The following is a 19480-nucleotide window of genomic DNA, read 5'->3' on the forward strand; positions in this document are numbered from 1 at the left end:
AGGAATTGAATGGCATCTTTTTATTTATTTATTTATTTATTTATTAATTAATTAATTATTTGGATTTGTACACCGTCCCGCCCCTCTCTTTGTTTATATATTATAGTACACATTATATTATAGTATCATTATAGTACACATTATATTATAGTATCATAAATTATTGTGGTGCATCATTTTCCCTGTTCTTTGATTCTTTTTAGATCATTATTTATAGCACGTTTTGGATAAATTATACTTTCAGCATTTGCTTATCTAGGCTAAATAAGCTATTAAAAACTTGGCATTAATTCAGGCTTCCTCTTTGCAGGTTCAGCTTTTTCTTTTTATACTCACTAGTGGGATATTTTCTGGATGTGTTTTCTCATGTTGTCTCTCATAATTGAGGTCCAGCTATGATGTCAATTACAGGCCTCATCTTTTAAAGTGGGAGAACTTGCGCAATTGGTGTCTGAGTAAATACTCCCCCCACCACTGTAGTTAAATCATATACAGTTGATACCTCATCTTACAAACTTAATTGGTTTCAGGACGAGGTTCTTAAGGTGAAAAGTTTGTAAGACGAAACAATGTTTCCCATAGGAATCAATGGAAAAGCGATTAATGTGTGCAAGCCCAAAACTCACCGCTTTTGCCAGCCAAAGCGCCTGTTTTTGCGCTGCTGGGATTTTCCTGAGGCTCTCCTCCATGGGAAGCCCCACCTCCGGACCTCTGTGTTTTTGCGATGCTGCAGGGGAATCCCAGCATTGCAAAAACAAGTGCTTTACTGGCAACGGAAGTCCGGAGGTGGTGTTTCCCATGGAGAGGACCCTCGGGAATCCCAGCAGCGCAAAAACGGGTGCTTCGCTGGCAATGGAAGTCCGGAAGTGGGGCATCCCAGTGGCAGCGGCTTGGGTTTGTAAGGTGAAAATAGTTTGTAAGAAGAGGCAAAAAAATCTTAAACCCCAGCTTTGTATCTCGAAAAGTTTGTATGACGAGGGGTTTGTAAGATGAGGTATCACTGTACTTCTGACAGAAGTGTTTGGGTTTTTGTTTTTGCCTTTGTGCCAGAAAGCTCACTGATGACACATAACAGATATAATAAATTCACAATTGCAAATAAAGTACATAGAAACCTTTAATGAGTTTATATTACAAAAGACAAGGGCATCAAAACATTTTAACACATTTTATACAAAACTGGTCCTGCTTGTCTATGAATTCCTCTGGGGAAACTATCAACCCTGAAGCTCTATTTTATGTTGTTGGCTGTGAGACACAACTAGTGAACACACCCAAGTTGTAATGATGAAGGGATAGAATTAGATATCCAGAATTATATAATTCAGGATTAGAGATGTTATATGGAGCTACCATATTTTTGATGATGTTTCATGCAGCTCTAATTTTATTGCCATAAAGTGATTTTTTGTAAAAAATAAATAAATTATTGTCTTTATAGCCTCCTTCTGCATCAGACCGTTAATTTTTCCAACTCTGGTTATTTTCCTCGATTTCTTTTTTACCACTGAAGAGTCAAGAATACAAATCAATCTGTCATTATCTCAGTGCACAGCATTCGCCTCGACCATTTCTGGAATCTGACAACTATCGAGGTCTCTTGATGGTGAGTGGTGGAGGGAGACTGTAGACACTACTACAGCAACATTTCTATACACCAGAAAAGTACACACATGTTGTTCATGGTGTGGGCTAGAGGAGATTTCAGAAAAAAGTGTGGGGTGCTTTTTCTCTAAAAATATGAGACTGTCTACCCTTGATATATTTCATGATGCCACATTCCCTTGGGAAAGGGACTTAGTCATTTCAGTATGTACAAAGTAGGTCTGAAGTTCTCCTTTTCCTTTGACGTTAATGATACCTCGGCAGGTACAAATGTAGCCCAATGCTTGTAAAATGTTACTGGTTTCTTCCGTGACCTGCAAAAAAATATTTAAATAAACACATTCAGAACACACATTTTAAACAAATCTTCTCTTCTATGCCCTGAACTATTTGCTGTGAGTAAAGATCAACAGACATAATTATGGGAAAAGTTTTCAATATAACCTTGCCAACTTTAAAGATGAGAGTTTCATTCCGAGCCTTTCCTGAATATTGTAACGGACAACTACATGGAAAATATATATATTGGGACATATTAGCAGTTTGTAATATTTTGAAATCCAATGAAATCAATGGGATTTCACTTGGCTAAATCTGGAACACAATGAGTTTGGTGGATGGGTTATAAGTAGGACTCACAATTTACTGCAAAATCATCTAGGATATTCTGAGGTGGATAAAGGTTTTTTAATGTATTAACTTTTATAAAAATTAAAAGCAAATTTTAAGTTAATGACTCCAATGAAACTAGTGATATATTTTTGCTTATTTAGTTGGGTTTCTTGGAGGTAGGAAGGTGGAAGAGAGAAAAAGATGAGCAGAAATGAAGACAGCCGGGTTTTTTATTTGTAGAACATGTGCAGAAAAGCTTTTTTAGTAGATGTTGCTATTTTTCTTTATTCTTTATAAATTAACTTATGAAATGCTACATTTTCCAAATTAATAATATAGAAGTTATAACTCTTTGATCCCCTGCTTTCAATCTCCTCCCCCTAGAAGAACAGAATCAGATTCCACACAAAATCTGTTGGCTATTAGCAAGAATAAAAAAATAACCTGTATTTTATCTAAAATGCCAGTACTATCCATCCTGCTGGCCACATTCACAGTGTTGCCCCAGATGTCATATTGTGGTTTCTGAGCTCCAATGACTCCAGCAATTACAGGCCCATGATTGATACCTGTAGAAAGAATATTTAATTTATTTTGCCCTCTATTGTTTTGTATTTATTTATTTTAAAAAGCATAGCCACCCAACTTACTCTTGGCTCTGGGCAATTTACAAAGATAAAAACCTAATATAAAAGTCATTAAAAAGTAATTAATATTTTGCTTTCCAGTTAGAAAAGTTTCCTTTGGTTTTTTTTTAAATAAATCAAGACAAATACAAAGATCAAATCAAAATACTGTACAAAATTGACTATTTTGCTCAGTTGTCCAAAACATCTGGGTACTTTCCTATCAAAATAAACCTGACATTCTCAATATAACTCAGCGTATATAATCATTGATAGTGTGTGATCCATATCCTAAAATTCAGATATCCTTCTCTAGGTTAAAAAGCCTGATGGTATCTCTGTATTTAAGAAGCAAATGAGAAGGAAGGAGAGAATGTCACAAGGTAGTGTATCTTTGCCAATTACTTTGCATTCAGCTAAGGTTATCCTTGCCCTCACATCCCCTTGGAGAAAATTAGAAAACTACTGAAGGACAATTGCATAAAGGAATTTTTTGTTGGAAACAATATATCTTTCTTACATGTCTATTCATTTTTTTATCACAGACACTGATTAATGTAGCAGATAACCAAACACAATAGTTGCTCAAGTTAAAAAAAGAAACATGAAGCCGTTAAAAAAATGGGCCCCAAGCCAAGTGACATTCATAATTTACAAGTGTTATGTTACATAATAGACCCCTGGCTAAGACAATCAGGAAGAAATAACTTAGCTGTTAATTTTAGATGAACCCTATAAACACTAATTTTAAAAAATCATACATATTAAATTAATGTCACCCAGAAAAAGCTTTTATTTTATTTTAATTTCTGTATTTATTTATTTACATTCTGTCCTTATTATTTTTATGAATAACTCAAGGTAGTAGCCTATCTACCAGTAATACGCCTTTCTATTTCTTTTCCCCCCAAATCAAGGCAGCAAACCAAGGAGATCTCCAGGATCTGTTGCCATAGAGAGGTCGCAAAGGTGCAATTCGGTCTAGAGCCTCCATTGCAGCTGTATTCCAGTCTGCAGCAAGGGACTCTGCCGAACTGTGTACAAGTGAATCCAGTAAAACCCCAAGCACCCTTTGAAAACCTTCTGGATCCATGAGGCGTCTGGGGCGGAACTTCCTAATCATTTATGCCTCCTTATGGGGAAGGATTGGAGCCTTAAAATCAAGCCACAGTAGAAAATGATGTGACCATGACAAAGGCAACGTCTCTAAGCTCCTTAATATCAGATCATTACTCAGCTGTTCTGAGAGGAATACCATGTTGAGAGTGTGCCCCCTCTCATGGGTTGGGCCCTGAACTACTTGGGTCAGGTCCATGGTTGCTATGGTAGCCATGAACTCCTGCGCCAACCCAGAGAATTCACCAAGCGATGGCAGATTAAAATCCCCCAAGACAATAAGTCTGGGGGACTCCACTGCCAGCCCTTCTACCTCCTTGAGTAGCACAGGCAGGGCTGTTGACACGCAGCTGGGGGACAGATACGCGAGGAACAAGTCTACCTGTACCCCTAGGTCCAACTTCATAAGAAGGGACTCACAACCTGCAATCTGAGAAGCAGTAAGCCTACGCAACTTGATGGTCTTCTTGGCTATAATTGCCACTCCCCCCCCACTTCCCTGGGGTCGCGGCTGGTGCCACATCTGAAACCTGGCTGGGCACATTTCCAAGAGAGGAACTCCTCCCTCTGGGCCCAGCCAGGTCTCAGTCACACACGCCAGGTCTGCCTCCTCCTCCAGGAGTAAATCCTGCATGAGGGAAGCTTTATTTATAGCAGACCTGGCATTAAGCAGCAACAGCCTGAGCCCAGGGTCTGGATTACGCTTGTCACCAGTTCTCCAGGTTGAGTCAATGGGAACGGAACAAAGGACCACTTTCAAGCAGCGGTCCCTTTCCCCCCGAGAGTGGCCTACCCCACGTCTCCTGCCATATCTGCCTCTCCCAAGCAAGACCAGAATATTTCAGCCCTCTTCCACCCAGAAATTGGCTCCGTTACTCCTCCTGCTTTCAAGCCGCCAGGTAAACTGACCCTTCCATTCATCTCATTCATTTCATCTCAACCAGCAAATGCTCTGTCTTACAAATCAGCAAAAAGAATCAGAACTTCAAATACAAACTTAATAAACAAATTATTACAGATAATCCCCACATGGTTAAGGACTTTGGAATACTAATAACTAAAGATCTAAGTGCCAAAGCCCACTGCAACAAAATCACTAAGAAGGCCTCAAGAGTTGTTAATCTAATCCTACATAGCTTCTGCTCTGGAAATCTCACACTATTTACCAGAGCTTACAAAACTTTCACCAGACCCATCCTAGAATACAGCTCATCTGTTTGGAACCCATATCGCATCTCAGACATTAACACCTTTGAAAATGTTCAAAGATACTTCACAAGAAGAGCCCTTCATTCCTCCACTTGAAACAGAATACCCTACGAAACTAGACTTACAATCCTGGGTCTTGAAAGCGTAGAACTACGACGCCTTAAACATGATCTAAGTATTGCCCACAAGATTGTATGCTGCAATGTCCTGCCTGTCAAAGACTACTTCAGCTTCAACCACAACAACACAAGAGCACAGAACAGATTCAAGGTTAAAATTAACCGTTCCAAACTTGACTGTAAAAAATATGACTTTAGTAATCGGGTTGCTGAAGCGTGGAACTCATTACCGGACTCTGTAGTATCATCCCCTAACCCCAACATTTTACCCTTAGACTATCCACGGTTATTATTATTATTTATTAGATTTGTATGCCGCCCCTCTCCATAGACTCTCCAGATTCCAAAGAGCTAAGTAAGGGGCGTACATAAGCGCACTAGAGTGCCTTCCGTCCCCTGTCCTATAGTCTCTCCTATATCTCGTATTTCTTCTCTACTATATCCTCTATAACAGTGGTTCTCAACCTGGGGGTTGGGACCCCTTTTGGGGTCAAATGACTGTTTGACAGGGGTCACCTAAGACCATGGGAAAATACAAATTTCCCCTTCTGTTAAGAACTAAAGCTTGTATTCTGGTGCCTTGGAACATATTTTTACAATCCCATCAATCAGATGTTTTCAGTGGGGGTGTCCCTCTGACCTTCCTGCCAATCAGCTTAAAGCTCTGTTGGGAGAATTGGTGCTAGATTTATGGTTGGGGGTCACCATAACATACAGGAACTGTATTAAGGGGTCGCAGCATTAGAAAGCTTGAGAACCACTGCTCTATAACCTTCATTGTGTATTATTGTGTATTGGACAAAATAAATAAATAAAATAAATAAAAACAAAAACACTAGATGCAGTTTATATCAATACTTTCCCAGAGGATCCTAGGAAAAAGAACTGAAAAAATGTTGCACCCTCTTTTGCCCTTGAATAGGATCTTCAGTGTTCAGGAAAAGAATTAGAAATCACCAGATATCCTACATATAAACAAATCTGGGAATATTTTTCTGGATGGAAAGGATGAAACTAATGCAGAAAATACCATACATATGAAGAGGACGAAATACTGTACTGTTCAATTTGTGACTATCAATTCATTGCCAAGGTTTTGACACTAGGGGATGCTGTAAGCTAAGATGATTGCAATCTACGGGCTAGATTGAGTGAGAATATAAAAAGCATATTTTGTTTAAATTAAATACATTTTATATTTACATACACACTACACATAAACATGCACGCACACATACACAAAAACACACACACATACACATTGCCTTTTAACTTCACAAGGTATTAAAAAAAAAATGTGTTCCTAAAAGGGTGCTGAATATTGGAATGACCTTCAGTCAGCCAGAAATGTAACATTTTTTTCTTTGGATTCCACAAAATAAATATTTTAGATTTTTTTTTTTAAAAAAAAAACCTAATCGTCTATGGGTTGAATTTTAACAAAAGGAAAAGGATAATGAAAAAGGTACTTTTAATATTATCAATGTTTTATGAATTGTTGTAGCCACTGGTGGGTTCTAAAATATTTCAGCCCCGGTTCATGCGCATGCGCTGCAACACTTCTGGGCATGCGCTGAAGCGTTCTGAGCAGTCAGATGGAATCTCCCGCTGCCTGCGCTAGCAATTCATGGAATTCCTGACAAAAAATAAAATAAAATTAAAAATAAATAAAATAAGGCAGCATGTTCATATGTTCAGATTTAAGAAGGCTAAAGATTTTTTTTAAAGGCAAAACAGTACAGGGTAAATGCAACATTCACAAAATCTTGTTGGACTTGTTTACCTACTGTATTCTTATTTCATTATTTAAAAAGTGTTTCCTCTAAAATGTATATAAGGTGATTTTTCTTCTTCTCATAGTCCTTTTTTGCCTTGATTTTCTGAAACTGCTAAAGGGCATCATATAATCTCAATCTAACCTTGAGAAAATGGTAACAACATTTCTTCTTCACTTATAGAAAATCTACTTCGTATTCTTACCATGGGCTGAATTCATGTTAAGCTTCTGGGGTTTTTTGGGGGGGGGGGAATGTTCGTTGTCTTGCAATATTTTGTGCTATAACTTTATCCTTTTATCTTTAGCAACTGAAAATGTGGGACATAAAACAGATTTGTCCTTTTTTATAGACATGGGAGTTATTGAAAAAGTAAAAGTAAAAAAAAAACCCACCATGAATTTGCAACACAGAGTGATACAATACAAGTTGCTGCTGTGATACAACTTGTGACACTCTTTGCTTACCTACTCGAAGTTTGAAATCATTAAAGGAATGCTTGTTTATTACATCCAGTTTTGCTCCAAGGGCAAATGCAAACTCTACCATAGTCCCAATATGCATATATTGTCGCTCAGGTTCCTGAATGCAAACACATACCACAGTAAGGCAAGTGCAATCATCAACACATGTCACCAAACTATGAAAACATTCTGGGAAAAAATGCTTTTTAATATCAGCATCAATAATTGATATCAATGGGACTTAGAAAATGTGAAAAATTAAGCTGTACGTTATTCATTGCAATATCTAAGAAAGCACAAAGCACCATTTGTTGTTATGTTTGCTGCAATCTAGGGAACATCAACATGCATGAGGTTAGGGATAAATCTAGTATTCTTCAAATCCAGAACAAACTACTTTCTTGCTGCAGATAAGAAATTTCCCAGGGCTGTATCTAGGCATTTCTGAGTTCCTATTACGAGACCATCTGTCAGTTTCCCATAGGTAAGACCTTTTCCAATTTCCTTGCATAAACATTTGCTGCTTACGGATCTCAAAGCTCATCATTCCACTCTCTGTCAGTGGTCTGCTGCATGAAGTAGCACAGGGAGAATATATATTAAAGAGGTTAGTGCCTGTTGTTAAAGCTAACACAATGGGACTCTCAGTTTGGAGTCTAAGCTGTGAAATATTGGAATCTGCCCTTTACAGAAAAATGCAAATTAAAATGAGGGAAACAGTCCCTTGGGTTCCTGTATCTGTTTTATTGAGAAGAGTCCAGCTGTTTTGGACTATATCATCTTGAATGCGCGCTAGGGCATGTGTCCATTTTATGAGCTGCAGTGATGAAACAGCAAAGTAGGATGTGGCTATTTCTGTGTATTTTGAGGACACAACAAAGTTCTTTAAATGTATCCTACTTGCAAAAGAAGTAAACAAAATCCCTTTGAATTTCATTGGAAAGAAAGAGCAGGTAGAGAAGTAAAAGTTTGATTTGTACAATTTCAAATTAAATATAGATGTAAACAGTGAAATGTTTGGTATTATAAATGCAATATTTTCTACCCTGATGTTTTGAAGTCTCTCAGAAGCATACTCTATTTATTCTACTGACAGTGACAGTAACTTTTCCATTAAGCTGGCAAATTGTTGTTTTGGGATGAAAGGTGGGCATTTTAGGTGTTAGTAATTGTTTTATATTTCATATGTGACAACAGAAATTCTACAAACAATAAATATTGGAGGAGGAGTCTCTATTTGAAGGAAGGGATGAATCATGTAGCACAATGTAGATCTGTTGTGGCCTGCCAGCAGCCCATGCAGCTGGTAGAGAATCCCTCCCGAGAATAGGCACCTGAGTCAGACAATCAGGAGGCTGGCAAGGACTCGGTGCCATAGGCAGAGGTTCAGTCAGGGCCTTTGGAAGTGCCAGTGGTGAGGAAAGAGGCTCTTCTTAATGCACGGGGATGCAGAGCTGCCAAAAGGCACAATTGGTTCCTCAAGAGGAGGTCTCCTCAGGAGTAAGTCTTGGGGCTAACTGAACATTCCCCTAGCCTAAAGGGATGATGATGATAGCAGAAACTCTGCAGGAAACAATGTTTGTTCGTTCCGGGTGCCTTCGTGGTCTGAAAACATCTCCTCAGCTTATCTGTTTTGGCTTTCTTCCTGCAGACTACTTCTAGGAATTTTGCCAACCCTTTTAAGCTTATTGAGATAGCCAGGACTAATTACTTAAGCTTAATTTATGACTTTATGGACTTCTGCTAGCTGTTAATGCCATTTAACTAACAGCTGATTTTTCAAGAAAATACTGCTTTAACTTGTGTTTGTGTGTGTCAACTATTAAGCAAGTATATTAGTAATCATTAACATAGGTTTGAATCAAACAGTGTGTGTGCTATATCATTTCTCATCCATAGCTGGGGCAGAACAAGATTAATGTTTGCATTTAACCCCATAACTTTAAATGTAGGAACAGAGAGTTTCAGAAAAGGAATATAATAGTTGGGAAGCAATTTACTTTTTCTTTACACTGATTCTCCCTACAAATGCTGCTTGTTGTTGGACTTCAGATGGAGCCACTGATAGGGAAAGAAAAATTTGACACACTTTCTCCAATTCTAACACATCCTTTCATTCTTGGTGAATAGAGGCTTTTTACTACGTTTGCCAAGATGACAGTTCCATGCTGTGACCCTAATTCAAGAGCAGCAAGGGGCAAACAAATTACTCTGAGTTTACAGTGGAACTTTCTCAGATGTATTTTTCAATCTGAAATCACTGAAAACACACCTCTGAATACTCCAAATAAGCTTGGAGCATTATTCAGAGGAGCTTCATTAGGATCAGGATCACTACATTTCCGCAGCATATTCCAAACTCTGTCTTTTTTGACTAATGATCTCTTCAAATTGTATATAATATTGATGTATACCGGACTGTGTTCTTGACTGGGCATTGCACTTAGTCCTGTGGCGGCCATATATGTGCTTCCAATTGTCTTGATTTTTTCAACTCCACTAAACTTGGGCTTAGATAACAGCTGTGGAGAAAGAGATGTCTGATTACAAAACAATCTATTAGCTTTGTTAATACACACTTTCTATATTTGTCACTAGATAATTCTTTAAAGTAAGCCCAAGTAGCCCAAGTCCAGAAGAACTATCACCGTTTTTTTAGAGTAGTCTAGATAGAACAGTAGTAATCTGTTTAAACATACCTGCCCATGACATAAATAATATAGAAACCCAATGTTAAGGCACAGTGCATATGAAGGTGAGATGAAGCGAGCCTTCCCAACATATCTCCATATTCCAGTATTTTTACCTTTGTTGAAGGAAACAGTTTAGTTTTACCAGTTCATAGTCCTGAGTGCAGACTGGATGGCAACATTAAACCTGTACGGCCATATGAAAAGCTACTGATGTTGCTAAACTCTTCATCTTTTGAAACTAAGCTTGTGACTCTGTCAACCAAAACTTTTTGTAAGAAGGGGGATTTGGTTTACTGTCCCTGAGATTTCATACTCATTGTAACTCATGCTTTGGTTTCCATTTCCATTTTATCTTTTGTCTGCAGTAGAGATGGAAATTTCTTCTCTGCTCATTTTATTCCATATCAAAGAAATGTGTAAAATAAGTTGGACTAAGACAAAATGACTGAGGCATAGTCAACTAGTGAATTCCTTTACTAAGTGACAAATTGAACTATTGTGTCTCCAATTCAACTACCAAATTTTAACTACTACTTAATATTGGCTCTTGGTTTGCTGTACTTACATTTAGAAAGAATATTTAATGTAGCCCTGAAAAATAGACATATGAAGTATTCAAGTAGTAGTTTCTCGTTTCCATATGCTCACAAAAGTATAAACACAACAAGCTGTTTTATGTATTCAATTACATTCCTCCAGGTTCAGTTTCGTTGCCAGGTTTGAAGCATTACATGTTTAAAACATGAAGCTATTGTGCCGGGGTTTCTAAACATATTATTTTAAATAGTTTTATACACTGGTCATAAAAGTGCTAACCTGTCATCATAATAATGGGAAATAATGGTCAAATCCAAACAACCACAGAAGAAAAATATGTAAAGAACAAAATTTCAGATTCAGGAGCAGTTTCACAGCAAATCGCATAATTATAATGCCTAGGTGTTAATCAAAATAGTTTGGCAATTACTCTGCAGCTGCTAAAGTAGTGAGAGATAACTCAATGACATTTTCCAAAGTTCTGCTTGCTGTTGACATGACTAATGTTCATTGTCATCAATAACAACTAAATTAATAACTGTTCTGCTCATTCTGATAACTTGCCAGATTAGTCCCTTCAGTGATTTTTTATACCTAAAACATTTTTAATTAAAAAAGTAAACAATCCAAAGCTTGTTTTTGAAAAAGAATATGCCATAATGTTCAGAACATAGTAGACAATGTTTTGGCCAACGGAGGGAATTGGAGGACATCATTTATACAGACCAAAGAAATTTCCTTGCACCAAGAAACTGGAATGAGACAGAGGTTATTCCCCTGTATCTCATAGGACTCTTCTAGAGCAGGCTTGGCCACATGTCCAAGCGACTTGGAAACTGGCTCGTCTTCTTTTTTTCTGTACAAAATATGTATAATATCGGGAAAATAATCAATCCGTCACACAGTCAACTTTATCCATCTTTAATTCTTGTCCCCAGGGAACGTAGGGTGATATTCACAGCACTCTCTCTATTTTCTCTACAGCAAGAATCCCATGAACTCAGTTAATTTGAAGCTTAAAGTTACACATAGTTACGGATTATGGCCAACACTACTTGGATTGAACAACCATTTGTTTGGTTTTGATCAGGGGACTGGACTAGAAGACCTCCAATTATAGTTCCCTCTAAGCTGAGCAGTGAGCAATCGCTCACTTAAAAATCATCATCAACTCAGAGTTTTCCAAACCAGCCCAGAAGCCGAGAGGGAAAGAGTGAGAGGGAAGGAGAGAGAGAGGAAGAGAGGAAGAGAGAGAAACAGATAGAAAAAAGAGAGGAAGGAAAAGAGAAAGAAAAAGAATGGGAGTAAGGAAGAGAGAAAGAAAATCAAAATCTAGTTTGAAACTAGCTCAACTATTTAAGTGGCATTTTGATATTGATAGAGTTGCCCTATTATGAGCTCACTGTTATAGACACACAGTACAGTATTTTATTTTGAAATTCTCTGAGGCAAAACAGGGTGGATTTTTTATTTGTTTGTTTGTTTGTTTATTTATTTATTATTTCTGTGCCGCCCAGTCCCGAAGGGACTGCCGCTCAGACACTATACTTTTCCACCCCCCACCCCCCAAAAAATTAGAGGGAACACTGCCTCCAAGGTCCCTTCCAACTCTGTTATCCTGTACATTTGAAGCAAAAAATCTTCTCTGCCGAAAGGTTGAGCAAATGTAGTGTTTCAAAATATATTTCTTTAATTGACTTAAAGGCATTCCTGTCATGGAGAGTGGCTAAGAAGTCTTTGTTTCAGCATAAGTTCTGGCTCGTAATTTAATTGAAGGAACAATGCACTTACATCATCAAAGTCAGCAATGATCTCATTTAGAAGCCTGAGACATTCTAAACCTTCTTTGTTAACATCAGATTCTGTATAAAATTCTTTGAAATCTGGAATGGAGGCAAACATGACACAGACGCAATCATACGACTGATGGTATAAATCCTGTTGTTGAGAGATGAATAAGAGACAACGTTATCTACGTTCTCAGCAGAAGTCATACATAAAATAATAATAAAAAAGGGGGGGGGAAGCACTAATGATTTTTACAAAATTATACAAAGATAAATTCATATCAACTTTGCATTGCTTCTTGCTTTAGTTTCACCAAAAACCATTTATTAAATTAAAACAATTAATTAATTTGATTAAACTATTACATTAAAATTCATCTGTATGCCAACTATTCTTAACTACAACCAACTATGTTAGTCATCACCAAAAGTATTTGATACACACTGCAGCATTTCTGCAATACACATCTCAAATAGCCAGTTTGATGTAGTGCAGGTTTAGAAACCAAGAGGCTTTGGCAGGGCTCTGCCTCGAGACCCCTCCAACCCTCCCAGAGGTCGCCCCAGCGCGATCGGATCGAGTCCGGATGGCTCGATCCTAGAAAAGGGGATTCCCCTCTGCCCGGGGAGCCATCGCCGAGGCTCCAGGACAGAGGGTTCATCCTGCAGCTCTGGTGCAGGGAGCACCGGTCCTCTCCCAAGAGGACACGGCCATTGCGATCCCACCTAACCAGTGGGAAGCAAGAAACATCAAGAGAGTAAAAAGCAGAGAAACTGAACAATCCTAATCGAAAAAGGAATATTGCCAAAGAAGCTACAATTAAGGTAAAAGTTTTTTCTATGTTCCATGCTAAACAAGAAGTTTAAAAAACAAGAAAATTGAATCGGAGTTTAAACAAAGGCGAAAGAGAAAGTTGTTAAAACAACATTGTATCCAGGCGCGAATTAACAGCCGGAACTTATTCTAACCACTTTCACTTGTTTTGAACTGTTGAATTTTTGCAAACAAGGAGATCTAGAAGATTTTAGAATGAGACATTAAAGGATTTATTATTCACAAAATGACATTATTTGGTTGAAAAATTTTTTTTCCCTCTTTTGAAACATTTTTGAAACATTTGGTTACCGAAAGTTGAAAAATGAAGTCCGGGCTGGGATTTTTCTAGCGGAAGGACCAGACTGCTCACTATTTACCTACAAATTCTGAATAAACATTTATAAAGGGAAAAAAAACTCTTTTCCTACATTTGAGAACTTTAAAATTTGGATTATCTAATTGACGTTTTTTTTTGGATTATTCTGTTGGACTATTTCCATTGGATTTCGTTTGGATTAATAGCGGTTTGTGGATTAACAGCATTTTCGTTGGATTTACTGCGGAGAGATTTCTTCCTGGGCTGTGAGAGACGGACCGACTTCATTTTAACTTTGTGAGATTAAACTGCATTTGCTTGGAAAAAGTTTCATAAATTTTCTAAAGACTATACCCTTCTTCAAAAAACGGAATACCTTTGCAGTACTCATTAAGGTGTTTCTGACAACAAATTAGATCTTCAATCAATTGTTGTTTTTTTTCCTTGCATTTTCCCTTTGATAATTTCAATCTTTGAATTTTAATTCTATATTACATTATATTACAATTGGTTCTGTTTATGCATTGCTAAATTTTCTTTTGGTCTTTGGTCCCCTGTCCCTCCTAATTGAATAATAGTCTTTAACTCTGATTGCCCCCTTTCTTCACATGCTTTTACCCTCCTTCTTACTTTGCTGACTTTTCCTCCTTATCTTTGCAGCTGTGCTAAACTAATCTCTTCCCCCTTTCCCCCTCTTCTTCTTCACATCTTCTTGATATAAACTTTGACTAGAGTAATAAGAATAAATAAGTTGAGCATTAATTAGATATATTTTAAATTTTAAGTGTATTTGAAATTTAGCCTTTTATTTGAATTAGAACTTTTATTGCTATTAATTAATTGCTATTGATTTAGTATAACTGTTACTGTGGGTTTGGAATTTATAGAATCTCTTTACATTCTGCTAACATAAAATAACACTAAATTTAAACTTGAAAATGTCAAGTTCTTCCACCCATACTAAAACAATCAAGAAGCAAACAACTGTTATTTCTTCCCCGCAAAGTTCACCACATCCATCTCCCGCACAGCAGACTTTATCTGCAACTATGTTCACCAAGGAGAAGGACAGGGAGAAACAACCATCTCTGGCTTCAATCCAAGAGACATTAACAACATTAAATGACTTTATGCTAAAATCTCAACAAGACGCAACACAACAGAGAGATGAAATTAAAGCAGAGATGGCGGAAATGAAAGTTGACACAGGTGAAATGAAAGACCAGATGAAGGAGATTAAGCAAGCCTTGCAAGATAATGAAGTACGAATGAAGGCAGTGGAAGAAAAGGCGGAAAAGGTGGAGAAAAGAATTGGTCACTTGGAGGACAAAGCTGCTTCACGGTACAGAGGGTATGATGAATCAATTACACATTTGGAAATGCAACGTGCGTCATATGGACTTCGATTTCAAAACGTAATAGAAGAAAAAGATGAAGATTTAAAGGCCATTATGGCTGACATTATTGGGAAAATTCTTCAGATGGACCCAGATGACATAAAAAGAGAAATCGATGAAGTCTTCAGAATTTCTAACAGCTATATTCGCCGTTTTAATCTTCCACGCGAGATTCACATCAAATTTGTAAGAAAAAGCATGCGAGATGATATATTGCATTGGTCAAGAGCGGGACAACTACAACACCAAGGCAAAGAAATAAAAATATTAAAACAAATCCCAAGACGTGTTCGAGAGACTAGAAGAGACTATCATTTCTTGACCAAACTTCTGATCAAAGAAAACATAACTTTTCGCTGGCTTATTCCACAAGGTCTATCATTGACATGGAAATCAACGAGATATAAATTGGAGAATCTAGACCAAGCAAGAGACTTTTATGAAAACAGTGGAATATGCGAAATGGAACAGATAACAAAAGAACTGGAAGCAATGCAGGCCGAAGCCATGGGGGCACTTGCACAAGTGGAGGACCAGGACCATGGGGCCAGAAGAAAGCAACCTCAACGCGAAACCAAGAAATACAACAAATGACTACATTGAGAGATTTAAAAATCTTTTCAGTAAATGTCAATGGACTTAATGAACCAAAAAAAAGAAAACAAATGTTTTCCAAAATTAAGAATCAAAAAGCTCAAATTGTGATACTCCAAGAAGTGCATATAAAAAAAAGTAATCGGAATTTATTGTTAAATAATAAAATTGGAAAGATGTATGCTGCGTTAGCAGACCAAAAGAAAAGAGGAGTGGCAATGTATGTTGAGAGTTCTATAAATTCCAAACAACTATATAGTGATGATGAAGGTAGAATTTTGATTGTCCAGATAGATATTGAACCCAAATCGCTTGCTATTGTTTCTATATATGCCCCAAATGATGACCAAATTGCATTTTATGAAAAATTACATCAAAAAATTTTAGAATTAAATTTGGAAAATATGTTAATTATTGGAGATTTTAATGCCATAACAAATAGACAATTAGACCATTCGGGGGTGAAGAAAAGTTGTAAAAAGAAAAAAAAGAATTTACTGCCCTCAACTTTCCAAAAAATGAAAGCAGAATTGCTATTGAATGATATATGGAGGGAAAGGCATCCTCATAGCAGACAATATACTTTTTACTCAAACCCCCACAAAATTTGGACTAGAATAGATATGGTGTGGGCTCCCAAAACAACAGCAGAGTACATACAAGACGTAGAAATAGATGTTAATACTTGGGCAGATCATAATCCAGTTATAGTCTATATGAGAAATATTAAAAAACATCGCAATTGGCAAATGAATAGAAATATTTTGAAAGAGAAAGAATATAAAGAATGGATGGAAAAGGAATTAAAAATATTTTTTGAAATTAATAAAAATACAGACACCACCCCTCAGAACTTGTGGGATGCAACCAAAGCATACATAAGAGGATTAACAATATCCTATACTGCAAAATATAATAAAGAAAGAAAAAGAAAATATGAACAATTAATAAATGAATTAAAACAACTAGAGTTTCTATCACAACAAAATGTGAAAAATAAAGATTTGGGGAAAAAAATAAATTTAATTAAACACAAAATTAGATTACAAGAACAAAATCAGCTATTGGAAAAAATAAAGAAAGCTAAGCAACAGTATTTTGAGCATGCCAATAAATCAGGTAGATGGTTAGCATACAAACTGAGAAAGCAGAGACAATCTAAATTAATTAGAAAATTAGAAGATAAAGATGGAATAATAAAATATGACCCAGAGGGAAAAGCAAATATAGTTCAAAACTTTTTTAAAGAATTGTATAAAGATGATAATATTGAAGAAGAAGCCGTATTTAAATACCTAGAGAGTGCAGAGTTACCACAAATAACAGAAGAGCAACAAGAAAAGATGGAGAGTTCAATAACGATGGAAGAACTCCTTATAGTTATTAAAAAGCAGAGAAACAACAAAGCCACGGGGCCGGATGCTATCCCGGCAGAGTGGTATAAAATAGAAAATGAAGTATTAAGAAATAATATGCTCCAAATTTTTAATGAATGTAGAGTAGATGGTAAAATTCCTAAATCATGGTCGGAATCTTTGATAACTTTAATTCATAAACCAGATACACCAAAAGAAAAAATTAAAAACTATAGACCAATATCTTCATTGAATGTAGATTATAAAATTTTTATAGCAATATACGCAGATAGATTGAAAAATGTGATAAACAGCAAAATTCACTCAGACCAAAATGGTTTCCTTCCAGGTAGACAAATTAAAAATAATCTTAGAACAATTATTAATGTATTAGAGTATTATGAGCAACATTCAGATAAAACATTATCTTTAATGTTCTTAGACGCGCAAAAAGCTTTTGATAACGTGAATTGGACATTTATAAAGATGCAATTAAATAAAATGAGATTCGGCCCCAAATTTGTTAATTTAATAGACGCTATTTATTCAGAACAAACGACAAAAATTATATTAAACAATGAACAATTAGAAGCGTTTAAAATAAATAAAGGAGTGCGGCAAGGATGTCCCATATCACCTCTTCTTTTCATTATGACTTTAGAAGCACTCTTAATAAAAATAAGATCAGATCCAAAGATAAAAGGTTTAACAGTTAGAAAAGAGATATACAAAGTCCAGGCCTTTGCAGATGATTTGACTTTTATAATGGAAGATCCGTTAGTCACAGCACCAAGATTAATCCAAACAATAGAACAATATGGCAAGATGGCAGGTTTGAAAATAAATAAAAATAAAACAAAAATTATAACTAAAAACATGAGTAAAATACAAGAAAGCAATTTAGAATGTATTACTGGAATGCAAATAGTTAAAAAAGTAAAATATTTGGGAATATGGCTAACAGCCAAAACAATAACATTAAAAAATGATAATTATATAAAATTAATTAATGAAATTAAAAAGGATCTAGAAATATGGAACAATCTAAAAATATCATTTTTGGGAAGAATTGCTACGATTAAGATGAATATCTTACCTAAGGTATTATTTTTATTTCAAGTGATCCCAATCAATCCAGGGGCTAACTTTTTTAAAAACTTAACAAATGTGGTTAAAAAATTTCTATGGCAAGGGAAAAAGGCAAGAATTAAGATAAATATGTTAGAAGACATAAAAGAGAGGGGGGGTTTTGCGCTCCCAAATTGGAAACTATATTATCAGGCAGCCGCCTTAACATGGATTAAAAACTGGATAACTTTAGAGGACATGAGAACATCAATATTAGAAGGACATGACCTCATGCTTGGTTGGCATGCTTTTGTGTGGTACGATAAAGTTAAAAACCATTCTTACTTTAAAAGACACACGCTGAGAAAATATTTATTTGATGTCTGGAAAGACATAAAGAAAAACCACTTTTTAACAATTCCAGATTGGGTTACCCCCTTGGACGCAATAATACATCCAAATTCTATTAATGATTCAAGAAATATAAGATATAAAGATTTGTTAGACAATCAAATGAAATTAAAATCTAGAATTAAACTACAAGATGAAGGGATGCAAATTGATTGGTGGCATTACGCACAGATTAGATCCAGATACCAGAAAGATAGTACACTCTATATATTTAACAAAAGTAAAAACCTGTTAAGTGAGTTAATCACTAAAAACCACAACAGAGTAATTGGAAAAATATATAAATATTTGATTACCCACAAGAATATTGAATTAACATTAAAAGATAGTATGATACATTGGTGTAGAAACATAGGTAAAGAAATTGACTTAGATACATGGGAGAAAGTTTGGATGTGCAATTGGAGAATGACTAAATCAGTTTCTTTGAAAGAGAACCAAATTAAAATGTTTTATAGATGGCATCTCCCACCAAGTAGATTAGCAAAAATGTTCCCAAAGACATCACCTTTGTGCTGGAAATGTAAGAAAGAAATAGGATCCTATTATCATCAATGGTGGACATGTAATAAAGCTAAAATGTATTGGAAAATGATAGAAAAAATGACAAAAGAAATTACAAAGCAGAAAATAGATTTCACCCCGGAGTTTTGTTTGCTAGGAATTACTAACCAAAATTATAAAAAAGAAATTTTGTACTTGATTATACATATTTTTACAGCGGCAAGGATTATATACGCGCAAAATTGGAAAGGGGAAGATATCCCCAAAGAAGAGGGAGTTATTGCAAAAATATTAGACTGCGCGGAAATGGACATGATGACAAGACGCTTGAATGAACAGGAAGAAACCAAATTTTACGCAACATGGAACAATGTTTATGAATGGATAGATAAGAATAAAAAAATAAAGAAAGAAGAGTAGTAACAAGTATAGATATTTTAGATGATCTTTTCTTATTAAGATTTATTTTAGATTT

The 19480-nt window shown here is 36.0% G+C and overlaps 1 protein-coding gene across 1 annotated transcript in view; it reads right to left on the reverse strand.

Moving 5' to 3' along the window:
* Positions 1-1682: 1682 nt before the first annotated feature.
* ADCY2 (adenylate cyclase 2) overlaps positions 1683-19480 on the reverse strand; it is a 180697-nt gene continuing 162899 nt past the window's right edge. Inside the window, exons 21-25 of the mRNA XM_070749069.1 lie at positions 12548-12694; positions 9941-10048; positions 7530-7644; positions 2662-2786; positions 1683-1919 (exon numbers count right to left, since the gene is read on the reverse strand). Of these exons, the coding sequence (XP_070605170.1) occupies positions 1767-1919; positions 2662-2786; positions 7530-7644; positions 9941-10048; positions 12548-12694 (648 nt within the window). The 3' untranslated portion in view covers positions 1683-1766. The remainder of the gene's footprint in view (positions 1920-2661; positions 2787-7529; positions 7645-9940; positions 10049-12547; positions 12695-19480) is intronic.

This window comes from Erythrolamprus reginae, chromosome 3 (genome assembly GCF_031021105.1).
Source record: "Erythrolamprus reginae isolate rEryReg1 chromosome 3, rEryReg1.hap1, whole genome shotgun sequence".
Taxonomy (NCBI): Eukaryota; Metazoa; Chordata; class Lepidosauria; order Squamata; family Dipsadidae; genus Erythrolamprus; species Erythrolamprus reginae.